Raw genomic sequence first — 14,511 nt, forward strand, 5'->3', positions numbered from 1 at the left:
CGCAAGGGGTATAAAACCTGGAGACAGGGTTTCTGATGCAGCCCAGAAAGATATCCTTGAGGAAGTGATGTTGACGCCAAGGTATAGTAGATGAGATGTAGATGAGAAGTACACAGGGGCTAGATGAAAAAAGAAAAGAAAGAAAAAAAACTTCAATCCTTGTTTAGATTTCAAATTAATGGGAAGTTATTAAAGGACTTTAAGCAGCATACTATATATATATATATTTTTTTTTTTTTTTTTTGAGACGGAGTCTCGCTCTGTTGCCCAGGTTGGAGTGCAGTGGCGCAATCTTGGCTCACTGCAAGCTCCGCCTCCCAGCTTCACGCCATTCTCCAAGCAGCATACAATTTTAAGCAGCATACAAGTGATATGTCAAATTACGGTTTAGAAATCACACTCTGGCTGCAGTGAGTAGAAAGGGAGTACAGAAAGAATGAAAAAAGAACTGACTCAGCCAAACAGTAAGCGTGATGGCATTGGGTAACGAAATTGGGTGGTGGCAATAAAGGTTCATGGAAATGGTGGGATTACAGTGATGTTTAGGAGATATACAGTCCATAGGACTAGGTCATTGATAGAACCCAGAAAGTAAATCTCCCTGGAGGGAGAATAGGCAGCGGGAGGATGGTGGCATTCACCAAGGAAGGGAATCCCAGAGCCGGCAAGGGGAGAGATGAGTATGGGCTGCTCACGCTGAGGCTGAAGTACCTAAAGAACCCTTACATGGGCATGCCTATGTGGGAACCCTTATGTGGGCCACTCCTGTGGTCACTCCCATGGGCCTGGATAATTCCACCACTGGGAATTCTAAATGGGTTTCCCATTCCTTACAATGGCTCGTCAAGAGAAATTTAAGCATCCAGATTCCCTCCCTTTGCCAACAGCCATTTAACTTTCTTGACATATACCCATCTCCCTCCCATGCTCAAGTTCCCAGTCCATGCTCCTCTCCCCAGATGTCTGTTCCACATCATCCACAACCAGGAACTAGGTGAGGATAGGTCACAGGGACCAAGCAGGACGACAGGCTGGATGTCATCAGCACTGCTTTCTTTGCATCCTGCACCCAGACACATCCTGATGACTAGATCCAGAAGATTCACAGATCAAATCTATAGGGAGTAATTAGAGGAATCCCAGCTCTTCCCAACTAGAATTTAAATAAATAAATAAATTTAGTTTATAAATGCCATTTCCCTGGGAGTGTTTTGCTTGCTAGATAGAAGAGTTGGATAAATAACGCCAAGAAATACAGATAATTTCCTTGTTGATTAATTCTTGATATACAGAAAAGGTTGCAAATTTGAAATCACTTAAATCTGAATTTTTCCAAAACTAATAAATATTTATTTTAGTTGGTATGTGATTTGTACTCATCTGCTCCAAATCAGAGATATATTGCAATATATTTTTCTTTTGACATGACTCACATTATTTACTTGTTCATCTATAATGCATTGTCTGCTAGGTACCAGGAACTACCACTTTTTACTCTATGCATTTTTCCATTTTAGGAATGCCTGCCCCATTTCATAGATGAAGGAAGTGAGACTCTAAGTCTTAGAGGTCATGCACTTGTCGTAGAAGAGCCAGATTTGCAACCTAGGTCTTTGGACTCCAAGTCCAGTGCTCCTTGAGCACAGGTATCTTCCCTTCATAACATAAAACATTATTTTGAGTAATTGTTAAAATTAACAGCAAAAATCCAAGTAAAGGACACAGTAACGGTTCTATGTAAGCTGTTTTTTTTTTTTTTAGTTTAAGGATTTGCATAATCTACTCATCTCTTGGATCTCAATGTGCACACAAAGTTAGTTATGAGAACCATACTTTAGGTTTTTGTTTTTCTTTATGCCTAATTTGAAAATAAGAATGTCTGAACAGATTGCTCTCTCTCTCTTTTAGGGTTCTGTGGTTACAGATCCTGCAGTTAAACCTAGCCTGGGAAAAGGGTCTGACTTCAAAAGACTGTTGGCTAGTTGGCTCATTTGTTATTATAATGGAAGAAATTGGTGATAAGTTCTCCTATACCAAAAGTCAGAAACCATAGATCTGTTCTGAAAAGCAAAAGTAAGAGAGAAGTCAAGAAAAAAGTCACATAGCTCAATTCGTAGTAGAAGCTGATGTTAGTTTTGCTTATTAGGTATATAGCCAGGAGAGAGCAATGAGGTAGAAGACAAAAAAATAGGGAGCTGTTAGTGAAAATATATATATATACAGTGCATATTTCTCAAAAACGGAAACTGTTATATTTCATTGAGAATAAACAAAATATTTATTTGCAAATGCAAAAGCATAATGAAAAGTCAACCTTAAATGGTGAAGATGTGGAGGAACTGGAACTCTCGTACACTGCTGATGGGAATGTAAGATGGTTCAACTACTTTTGGAAAATACTTTGGAACTTTCTTTAAAAATTAAACATACACTTACTGTGAAACCCAGCCTTTTCATTTCTAAGTATTTACTTAATATTTTTAATGATTTTAATATTTTGAATCCCTCATTGTCTAAGAGAAATGGAAGCCACATATCTATACAAAGACTTGTACGTGATTGTTCATAGCAATTTTATTCATAAACAAAAACTGAAAAACAACCCAAATGTTCATCAACAAGTGAGTTGATAACCAAATTGTGATATATCCATATAATGGAATACTACTCAGCAATAAAAAAGAGAAAACTATTGATACTTTCAGCAATACATGTATGAATTTCAAAACAGTTAACACTAAGTAAAAGAATCCAGACCCAAAAAAGAGTGTTTACCATATACTTACAGTTATTAAGAATTGAAGTTTGCAACAGAAAGCAAATCAGTAGTTGCCTGGAACAGGGAATGAGGATGGATTGCAGAGGAGCATGAGAAAACTTTTGAGGGTGAGGACATGTTCTTTATCTTGGTCGTGATCATGGTTTCTGGATCTCATAACAAGACCTCAGGGCAAATAGGGAAGAAAATAGAAACAGCTTTCTTGACTACCCTAGTGAAAGTAACCATGACTTAAATTAGCTGGTAATAATGTAGCCAAGAAACTTCTTGATCTTGACCAGCCTAGTTCAGTGATGTGTGACTTAGTTCTGCTGCTGCTGCAGTGTATACATAACTTTTCCTTTTTACCTTGTCTTCCTGCCTACCTTAACTTTCTTTTTTTTTTCTTGTTTCCAACAGCATACTACTAAAAAACACATAAATAAATGAAAACATTTTAAATACTCAAATATAATTTGGACATCCTTTCAAACACTAGAATTTAAATGTTGGCCTTTTCTTTTTGAGGGGGCAGGGTGTGCAATGGGGAAATAACTTTTAAACCGATAGACTTGGATCTGAATGCTAGTCTTGCCATTGACTCCTCTTCTACCTTTGCATTTGTCAGTTCAGTTTCCAGATCCTCAGTTATCTTATGTGTAACACAGGGATAATAGCTGTATTTCAAGAGTGATTGTGAAGATTGGAAATAACTATCTATTGTGGTGGTCAGTAAATCATTTGCTTGCTATTATGTAATGCACATCAAGTCTTAGAGATAATGCACAGCCTATGTTCATTTACTTATGTTGACCTCCTGCAACAGCTGCACACATGTGAGATACCTAGAAAAAAACAGGACAGAGGGTCATGTAAACTGATGTATTTGCCTTCCATTACTTTGGGCTGATGTGTTAACTCTGCTTTAATTGTAGTGCACCTGGTGGACATATGGAATGTCATAGAAGCATTGCGGGAAAATGCTCTGAACAACCTGGACCCAAACACTGAACTCAACGTGTCCCGCTTAGAGGCTGTGCTCTCCACTATTTTTTACCAGCTCAACAAACGGATGCCAACCACTCACCAAATCCATGTGGAGCAGTCCATCAGCCTCCTCCTTAACTTCCTGCTTGCAGCGTTTGATCCGTAAGCACCCTCTGAATGTCTGTTCCTCTCTACATGTTTGGCTTTCACTTCCTGTCTTACTTGGTCTTTTTCCCAAATAATTTTATATCTCTCTCTCTTTTTTTTACTCTCTTTTTTCTTACAGTGGATGCTTATGTCAGTAAAGTCTCCATGTGTTTAATATAAATTTTAAATCCTGTGAAAAAGACTAGAGAGTAAAATGGTGCCAGAGGAACTTGAGGACAATTGTATTTTATGTGCTGACCTTTAGTTAACTCATCCCATGCTTCCTGGAAGCTGTGGATGCTCGAGAGGATTGCCTGTGGAGCGATTTAATGAAGCGTGAAGTGGGAGGATCTTTTTAACTCTCTTCTTTGCAAATTGTTTAAGACAGTGTTTCTGAGGTGTCCTAACAAGGCCCTACAGCAAACAAGAAAGAAATTGAAAAGGGTTTCTTGACTATCCCAGTCAAAGTAACTATGACTTGCGTTAAATGGACTGGTCAATTTAAGTGTTTCGATCATAAAATAAGGGGATGCTGTCCACAGACCACAACTGAAGCTCAGCTTCATTTTTGTATAATTTTCCCTTTTAGAATCAGAGAATTTCAGGGCTGGCTGAGATCTTAAAGGCTGTGCGTCCAAATATCTCATTTTACAGATGAAGGAAATGAAGCACAAAGAAATTGTCACTTGTTTGGTGTCTCGCAGCATGTTAGTGGCCGAGTGGGGACTTAGGTGTTCAACAAAGGTTTCTTTACCAAGGTATATGTGGATTCCCCTGAATTACATTCTCAGCCTACAATTTCAAGAGGGCTTTTTGCCAATAGCCTCCAACCTGGATGTAGTACCACCCCCTCCACTTCCACTGCTTGTTTTGAATATTAAAAGGAAAATTGCTAACCTGACCTTTCAGCAATCACATTTTAAGATTCTCAGAAGGTTTTACTTAGTCTCATTGTCTGGCCAATGCTTGGAAGTATTTACCCCCGCAGTGGAGATGTTCCAGCCAGGCTAATGTTATTTTGCAATTCACAAAAGCTACCAGCTGTCACTTTGCAACTTAGAGTGTTAACAGAATCGTTCCTGCTCAGTTTTTCCAGTGTGCATTATTGTCTTCGTGATATTTATATTTTGAGAAATTCTTCAGTTAAAATCAACAATTTTACAACTAGCATTCCAGGTTGGTAGAGTCTTTGCTTCGGCTGTGCACACTTCAGAACGAGATGTACAGCTCTGGCTTAATCACTATAGTAACTGGATGCTGGGGCAGGTAAAGAGGACTGTGGTTCCACATGACAGGCAGCAGAGGCAGCAGAATGGAACCTGGCCATGGCATTTCTGTAGTGGCATTTCTAACCTGGCCCTGTGACAAGAGTGTGGCAGCTTTCAGATTTGCCCCTAAAGATGTCAAGAGACTTATTTGTTAGAAATGTAACAATGGAAACTGCAAAAAGAGAAATATAATATCTCACTAAATTCTGGAGTACTGCTAGAGAACTCATAAAGAATCAAAGCCAAATAATCATTTGCACCCACTCCATAAATATAGACCAGAAACCAGACTAACAATAAGGAAGGGGGTATTTTGTGAGATATATAGGATTCACAAAAATATAGTTAGATTTTTCACTTTTGGTCAGAAATATTTGCTAGATCACTTCTAAATATAGAGCTATGAACGGTCTCTAAATAGCTGCTGAAAATATAGCTGAATCATTTCAAGATTGATGAAAAGCTAAGTTTGACATCTATTCCAAGGTAAGGAACAATTCACAAAAAAGTTCAGAAGAAATCTTTATTTGGTGCCTATTCTTCATATAGATAGGAAGCCTCCTGATGTGTACTTTCAATAATCTCATTGTAGTAGATTTATAAACACATCCACATAGACAAATTCCACTGCAAAGATTTATAAACATATCCATGTAGAGATCCTACTCTGCAGACACTTCTGCGTTTGCTCCTTCAGCGTAGCAAATGAGCATAGGCAGTCCTACTGACACTCAGATTTTCCATCTGATGGCATGGAATTTTGGATGTGAAATGTAAGCCATCAGGAAGTACAGCTAACTGGATATGTAATTTAGAAGTGAATATAAGAAGAGAAACTTAAGAATAAAATAAATGTTCAAATTCTATTTCTTATAATAGTAAACTCCAATTTATCCAAATGAGACCCAGCGTGGAAATCTGATGCCACTTCCTACCACCTGTCCCACGACAGAGTCCAAGTGTTTAAGAGAACCGTCTGTATTTTGGCAGACATGAATGATCCTGGTACTACTAAAAGAAAGATGTGCTGTTGCTATTACAGAATCACTGAAACATTTAGGAGATTTTCTCCCATTTGTCATATTTTAAATGGACATATAAATAAACAGGGAAAAAATCCAAAATAAAAATTAGAGATGCCTTAAGAACCTAGACTCTGAAGAAGTGTTGCTAAAAATAAATAAATAAAAAAGAAAGGCAGTATAGTGATTTAAACTCATGAAGAATAAGAACTTGGATTCAAAGAAACTTGGCCATTTTGCGGGGGAGGGGATGGTGCCTTAAAATTCACTAGACTCCCAGGTAGTTGAACTTCGTGAAGAAAGTGGTAACCTGAGATGAGGATTGATGCCTCCTTTACTGGGATGTACTTCTGAGAACCAGACTTACCTTCCCACAGCCATAGTTCCCCAAGAATAGCATTCCCTCTCCCACCAAAAAAACATCCGGATCTCAATTTTCATACCAGGATGCTTACTGCAAACTGTAATCAGTTTCCTGGTTGCAAGATTTCTCTCTGCTCGTTGGCAAGTCAGCCTCTCAGAAGATATGATAACTACATCTGTAGATGATTTGTACAATGTTGGGGGTGGGCAGTGGACCCCAGTGGTTTATGCTCATGCTTGCCATTCTGTCCCTGAAGACACAGTTCCTTGAGTCCAGAAGATTTTTGTTTTTTCTGACATTCCTTTTAAAAATGGCTGTATTCCTGGGAGGGGGTCACCCAGGGAGCAGTTACCAACCAACTTCTAAGCAAATCTCTCCACGGCCAGATGTTATCTTTTTTAAGGCGTCTAGTGGAATGGATGAGTGTGCCTGAGAAGGATGGGAAAAGAGATGTCAGAAATAAGACCAGGGGCTGAGAGGGAAGAAGATATGTGAGGGAGCAGCCAGAACTTGAGCCAGTCTCTTCCTCTTGTCCCTTTCCTCCGATCACCCCAGGAACTGGCTTCCCACCTCCCCTTCTTTGCTGCCAGGAGCCTTCCACTCCTCTGTCTCCTCCAGAATCCCCCCAGCAAACTGGCAGCAGCTTCTTCTGTCACCTCTTGTCCATATTCTATTGAGGAGGGGGAAAACTCTTTGAAGTCTTCAAAGGACCTTTAATGTTGTTCTTATTATTTTGTAGGAAATAGAGAGTAACTCAAAAGAAAAATATTGCAGAAAGTTAAAAGATGAAAATAATTCTTAAAAGCCTATAATGTGCAGCCTTTTTGAGAGGTGCAGTCACAAACTCTGAGGCTCTGTGGAGCCTTTCGCCTGTCATGGTCAAGTTGATCACCTTTCCACAGGTCCACCTCTCCTTGCACCTGATTCTGCTATTGTCTTATAGTGCATGTCTGACTGTTTATATGACTGCCTCCCAAAGACTTCTTTAGGAAAGAACCATATTTTATTCTTCTTATGAACAGCACCTGAGACCATAGCCAACACAAGAATGAATCAATGAATGAAAATCCAAGGTTGATCTTTCTGAGCTCTTGTCGTACTAATTTCTTTTAACTTTTTTTTTTTTTAAGACCGAGTCTCACTCTGCCGCCCAGGCTGGAGTGCAGTGGCACAATCTTAGCTCACTGCAGCCTTCGCCTCCTGGCCTAGAGCAATTCTTGTGCCTCAGCCTCCCTAGTAGCTGGGACTACAGGCGTGCACCACCACACCTGGCTAGTAATTGTGTTTTTAGTAGAGATAGGGATTCACCATATTGCCCAGGCTGGTCTTGAACTCCTGGGCTCAAGCAATCCTCCTGCCTCGGCCTCTCAAAGTACTGGGATTTACAGGCATGAGCCACCATGTCTGGCCAGTTTTCTTTTAATTCTTTTTCTGAGATTAAGTCTTCCTTGATCTCCAATATATTACAAAGACTAGCGGGTCCCAGTCACCTAGATTCAGACCCTCTATTTTTACTTCTGCTCCACAGAAAAAAAAAACAAGTGTTCATGGTTACCAATGTTGGTGATCCTATTTTTACAAAAGACTTCTATGTGCTCCTCTCACCTTCTCCCTGCTTCCCCAGGAAACACTAAAAACAAATTGTCTTGACTCAATCTCATTTCAATTCAGTAGTATCTTCTTTCGTAAGACAGTTCTTCATAAAGTAGATTATGTGACTGTAGCCTTGTTTTTAGCAAATAACATTATCATATATACTCAGTCACTCAAAAATCATAGTATGACAGTTAAAAATATTAAAAGGAACAGTGATTTTCCTATTTTCAGAGGTCAAGCTATAGTCTTCCATGATAATCATAATAATTGTATTAAAAAATAAGATGTATTCAGTATTTACTATATGTCAATAGTCTTACTGACTTGGCACTATATTATCATGATTTTCCAGTAGAGGAGATAGAAAGAGGTTAAATAATTTGCAGGTCATACAGCATCATACTAAATGAGGTAAATGAGGGAAAACTCATTTTGTTTCAGGAACTGTTTTAAGCTCAGCTCTATTCATGCTTTCTGTTTCACTTTTTAAAATGAAAATTAATTAACATTTTTTCTCCCAGACTTGTTTTGCTTATTACAGGATATTATTCTGATGCTTACATTCCTAATCTTTCCAGTTTCTGGTATTTATACACATTTGAAAGAGTGTATGTGGAAGAAATATTTGGACTTAACATGTTTTACATTGTAGCATTAGGATCAGTTTTATGACAGCTACCCAGAACTACAAGTCCATCACATAATAGTCTTACGTAGAGAATACAAAATCCTGGTATTTTCCTCCCTGTTTGCCATATTGCACCTTACTGGGCCATTTGAACACCCATGCCCACTGCTGAGCCTTCCAATGCTATAAAAAAGACCACAGAACTATTTCAAATGCATGGATATGAAATGCCTGGTACTCTGCCAAAATCCTTCTGCCTTTCAAATTTAAAAAATGATTCGATATTTAATGCAAAATGTATACAAAGTACACAACCATTTCTCTGCACCAAAAAAAGTATTGTTCATGTTTGAGACTATGTAGATTTGTGAAAGCAAAGAAGAAAAAAAGAGAAGAGTTATAAAAAACCAAATGTTCTTCTCTTTTATTATCTATACAGCCAAGACTAGATATTTAAAACAGTGTTTACTTGGCGTGGTGACTTTTTTCTTTGCACGTCTTAAATTTCAAGATGTCCATAGAACATTCTCCTCTACTAACTAAAATCTTGTTGTAGTGAAAAATACTTTGTTCAAAATTTCTACATCCTGCGAAAATGGAATCACTTTCCAAAGAATTTTCACAGCTGTAGATACATTAAATATCCTAATGTCACTCGTTGTTTGTCTGACATACTTTGAATGAGTAGCAGGTAGAATTTCAAGAGAGATGAGGAATTTCAAGGGATATGGGGGCATTCCAACAGTATTGACTCCTTCTGTTCTGGAGAAACCCCTAGCAAACTCACCTGCCCCAGCGCTATAAGGAGTACTTTTCCCAGATGTTTTGCTAACATTGTGGAGGGCCCAGAGAGAAGCCAGATCCAAATAAAGGGTTTCTGTCTGTTCACGGGTTAACTTCACTACGCCCCAAACCAGAGTTAATTATGCCTGTGAACACTTCTAAATTCAAAGCATCACATAACTGCACAATCTAAAAGAAACGGCCATAAAGCCAATCATTATCATCGTATTCAAACACGTTATATTTCTCAATATAAATCTCAAGTGGTAAATCAGAAAGTTGCTTCTCACTTGTGCATTCATTAATTGAACTGACATATGTAAAGAGCTTGCTATGTGGTAGGTGTTATGATAGGCTGGGAATAAATGATAAGACAAGATGAAATGAGATGAGATACCCTTGGAAAATGGGTTGTATTAAAATTAACTGTTTCTGACCCTTTATCTCCAATATGTTGTGAGCAAATGAAGAGTAGAGACCACACCTTTTTCATCTGTATATCCCCAACCTCTAGGACAATGCTAATCAATATTTATTGAGTGACTAAATGAGTGATCCATATGAGCAAAATAATTTTCAGATAAAAAATGTGTTATAGTAGAGGCATGTTGTGGAAGCAGAGGGAGGAAGCAATTCTCTCCGTTAATTAAGCCACCAAAATGTGTGAGAAAGAGCAGTTTGAGTGCTGTGCCTCTGCTTATCAAAAATGCTTACCAAATGTTTTTGTAAAATATGTTGGTAAAAGAAGAGCTTCTGATTTTAGTACTCTTAAATAGAGAAATAATTCCTTCTGTCTGTTTAAGAAAGAATCAGTCAGAATTGAATCTTACTTAAAAGAACTTCAAATTTCTCATGGGATTTTGTAACTTCAAACAGGAAACTCTGTTGGCAATTTGGAGAAAATTTACCTTCTGTACTTAGCATCCAGCCCTATCGATCAATATCTATTTGATGTTTTATCTTCTTGTCAAAAACAAATATTCTCTTCCCTGCAACTTTTCCATATAAATAATATATTCTTAGTTGAAAGAAATCAGTATGTCTCTTTATAAGATTATGGGAAACCCAGGGCAGACTAAAGCAGTTTCTCACTTCTTATTATGACAAGTCAAATTTTGAAGTAATTCAAATTTTTAACATAAAACACCCTACGAATCACTATATATATTTTAACCAAAGAGTAAGTGCCTTCCTCTTTCCATTTTCAATCAGTTGTCCCCTAGAATAACTTGAAAAGTCTCAGAGTGAGAAAACAAAATGTAAAGGAAGATAAAAGATTTCAAGAAACATTGATTTATGAAGCCATTTCAGTTTGTGCTTTTGATAATTTGCATATATTAGCCTGGTTCTCTTAAATACCTTGTTACATGTTAATTATATACCAATACACAATTTTATTGAGAATTTTTGAATGTCGATCTAGAACAAGAAAGTAAAGTTTGTATAGGCAAAAGTTCCAGGGTAATTGGCTTAGAAACAGAACATATTCCACAATGCCAAAAGACAATAATGGAGAAAATGAATAAAGTATGTATTATGCGCTGTTTTCTCTCTGCATTGAAATGGAAAACATTACAAAGAAAATACTATTATTTTATTTTAAAAATAAAATAACTTTTTTTTTTTTTTTTTTTTTTTTTTTTTGAGATGGACTCTCGCTCTGTCACCAGGCTGGAGTGCAGTGGCGCGATCTTGGCTCACTGCAATCTCCACCTCCTGGGTTCAAGCAATTCCCCTGCCTCAGCCTCCGAAGTAGCTGGGACTACAGGTGCACACCACCATGCCCGGCTAATTTTTTGTATTTTAGTAGAGACGAGGTTTCACCATGTTGGCCAGGATGGTCTTGATCACCTGACCTCTTGTTCTGCCCACCTCAGTCTCCCAAAGTGCTGGAATTACAGGCGTGAGCCATCACCCCTGGCCAATTACTATTTTAATAATAAAATGATATACTAATATTAATTCTTTAAGCTTTTACTGTGCCTTTTATATTACCAAAGAATTAACTGTACTAGCAGCCTTAATTCACAAAGAAAGACTTACATGGCCATGTGATTGACCACATCACAGACTCCTAAGGCTGATCCCGCCCCTAAAAGTCTGTGATTCATCCAGACTTGTGCCCTGTGATGCATCCAGTCTCTCAAACACATCTGGCTCTTTTATGTCTTGAGATGGCAGTCAGAATTGCACATGAAGTTGAAGGCATACTGCCATGGCTTTTCATAAAAGCAAGAGAAGTATATAGACTTTTTCTGTGCACTTCCTGATGCTGCCCCACTCCCAGGCTGTTTGGCCTGAAGTTTTAGGGAAAATCTATGTTTTTCAACCTCAGCACACACTGGTGGTTGGCTTCCTGGGTTGCAGCTGACAGCCAGCATTCCATGGGTGCAGTTTTACTACCTTACTGCAAAGGCATTGCCAGAGACATAGTCATTTTGGAGCAATATGCTGCTTTCCTGCTCGTTTGTACAGGACTCTGAGGAGCTTCCCATTATCCATCCTCATGCACTTGTCTTTCTGCTTCCTAGACACTTAACAGATTTTATTGGCTGTTTGTAAATCAAACTGGTCCCAACTAATGACAATTCCTGATGAGCATAGCTCCTAAATTTTTCCATTTGGGATGTATCAGCTTTTCTCTACTCCTTGCTTCTTGTGTTAATGCCAGTGCCTTTTTTCACAATGAAATAGGGACCCTGGTCCCATGTTTTGCTCAAAATATGGGCTGATAACCAGAGGAATATATGCTACCTAACTGTGGTTGGCTAACTAGCCAACAGAAGACGCTTTTCACTTTGGGTTTCATAAAATAATTTTGTGCAGAATAATCTCACAGTCTCTATAATTTATTTAAACAAATCTTCAGAAACATGATTTTTTTGTTAGAGAATTCCTGAATTTGAAATTAGGGTAACTATAGGGACTTTTTCATCACAAATTTTTTTCAACCATTATTTCCTACTCACAATACAACTGTGCTTATGTGATATATTTACTCTTCAAAAAAAGCTGATATTTTTTAAAGGCCCCCTCTTTAAAATTGGACACCCTCCTCTTCACCCTGTTATATTTACAAAAAATGTTCTTTTAAAAAAGATCCATTTGTATTTAAGTCTTCAGTGCTCCCATTCTCTGTTGTAGAGTCAGTCATCTCTGCTCACTCCTCAAACCGCATAAATATTTATCCAGTGCCTGGGATAAGCAAAGTATGAACTCACCCTGTTTTGGTGTGCTTGCCACGACCTAAATCCCTGCATACCCCCAGAATCCTTCTTCATGACAGAGTCACATTTGCAATCTGGCACAGTAGCTTGCATAACAATAGATTCCAGTGGCCTAATTTCACCCTTGAGTTCCTGTAAAACCCTCATTCGGCTGCCCTCCACTTGGTGATTTATCTAGATTTATTGTGTCAATTTGGCAGAACAGCTCTGATATAACCACTGTTGGATCTAATATCATCAATCTTCCATTTCCAGGAACAATACAGGACTGGCAATCTCCCCATGATCTTCTTCATTAAAAGCTGAGGTCTAAGAGTACACCTATGAGCTATCATTGTTTCATCCTTTGGAGAACTCTCTGTTCCAAAATCATTGGTGGTCAATCCTCTCCTTTTAAATAAATTATTCTCTCGGATTCATTGAAAGGAACTGTATTGCTCTTGAAGCCTCACATATAATGCTCCTCGATTTCTTTGCATTTTGAGGGCCACATTATTGCTATGTGATTGCTAATCTTCCATACCTTGTAGACTTTACTGTTCTCATTATTTGAACCATGTTACAGTTTAGGAAAAAAGCTAATTACCTCCTGAGGTCAAATGTTTGATACTTCCAGTTATCCATGTAATGGGAGGACAGGAATACTTTTGAATAGGCTGGTTTTTACAAAATCATTGCATTTCTATTACAGCTACCTTTTCTAAAATTAATAACTCACTGAGTGGATGGACACTCAAAATTCTAGGTGTAATTTTTATAATGATTACTAATCATTTCTTAATATAAGAAATGTATTAGTCACTAACTCTGTGTGAGACCAAGTGCTAGGCACTAGGAATTCAAGTAATTCAGAAAACATCATCTCTGCACTGAAGGATCTCACAATGTAGAATCCAGTCACATTGTGGACATGTAAAAATCACATCAAGGTCATTCATTGTGACAGATGCCACATAATAAGTAAAAAGTGAAGGGCAGAGTGATTTCCTAGACATCTAGGAGAAAAGCTGTTTTCAGAGCAGGGTGAATAATGATATTGAGTGGCATCTTGACAAATGGATGGGAGGGTTGTGGGCAGACCATGTTAGGAGGGGGAGGGGCCAGGAGGCATTGAACAGTTTGACCATGGTGTGCAGTACAACAACAGAAATGGTAGCAGAGGAGACTAGACGAGACTGCTGGGTGTGCCATGAGCAAACGTTAGAACTTCGTCCTGAGGGCAAAAGGCGGCCAGAGGGTTTTAAGCAATGAAATAATATGGTCAAATTTGTGATATGAGTGTGCAAGCAGAGAGATCATTTCAGAGGTTATGACCGTGTTAAAGCAAGAGCTGATGGAAGCAGTGACAGTGGGAATGAAAAGAAGGGAATGGATTCAACATACAGGTAACAAGTCTAGCTGAGTCCTTCAAACATTTGTTCGGGGTGGTAGTAATTAAGGAAGAGCAAGAAATCAAAGGCGACCCCAACTCAGGATTCATTTTCAGGTAACTAGGTACATGGTGTTTCTAATAACCAGCAGAAGGACTGCAGGAGGAACAGCAGGTTAGTACTACGGTGAGTCTGAGTATTATGGAAGAGCTCTGTAAAGATAATGAGTTCTCTTTTGAACATACTTAGTTTGGCATGAGGTATCTAAGTGAAGGTTTCAGATAAATGATTACATAAATCTGGTGCTGAGGCTTAGAAATAAATATGAAAGAGTCACTAGCATAGGGTTCAGTCAATTTTG

At 38.3% G+C, this 14,511-nt stretch overlaps 1 protein-coding gene across 42 annotated transcripts in view; it reads left to right on the plus strand.

The window, feature by feature from the left end:
- The window catches only part of DTNA (dystrobrevin alpha), a 414,394-nt gene that overhangs the window by 313,552 nt on the left and 86,331 nt on the right, over positions 1-14,511 (plus strand). For all 42 annotated transcript variants that reach the window (XM_054671771.2, XM_054671775.2, XM_054671758.2 and 39 more), the window contains one exon: positions 3,694-3,907. In XM_054671771.2, coding sequence (XP_054527746.1) covers positions 3,694-3,907 — 214 coding nt within the window. The remainder of the gene's footprint in view (positions 1-3,693; positions 3,908-14,511) is intronic.

This window comes from Pan troglodytes, chromosome 17 (genome assembly GCF_028858775.2).
Source record: "Pan troglodytes isolate AG18354 chromosome 17, NHGRI_mPanTro3-v2.0_pri, whole genome shotgun sequence".
NCBI lineage: Eukaryota > Metazoa > Chordata > Mammalia > Primates > Hominidae > Pan > Pan troglodytes.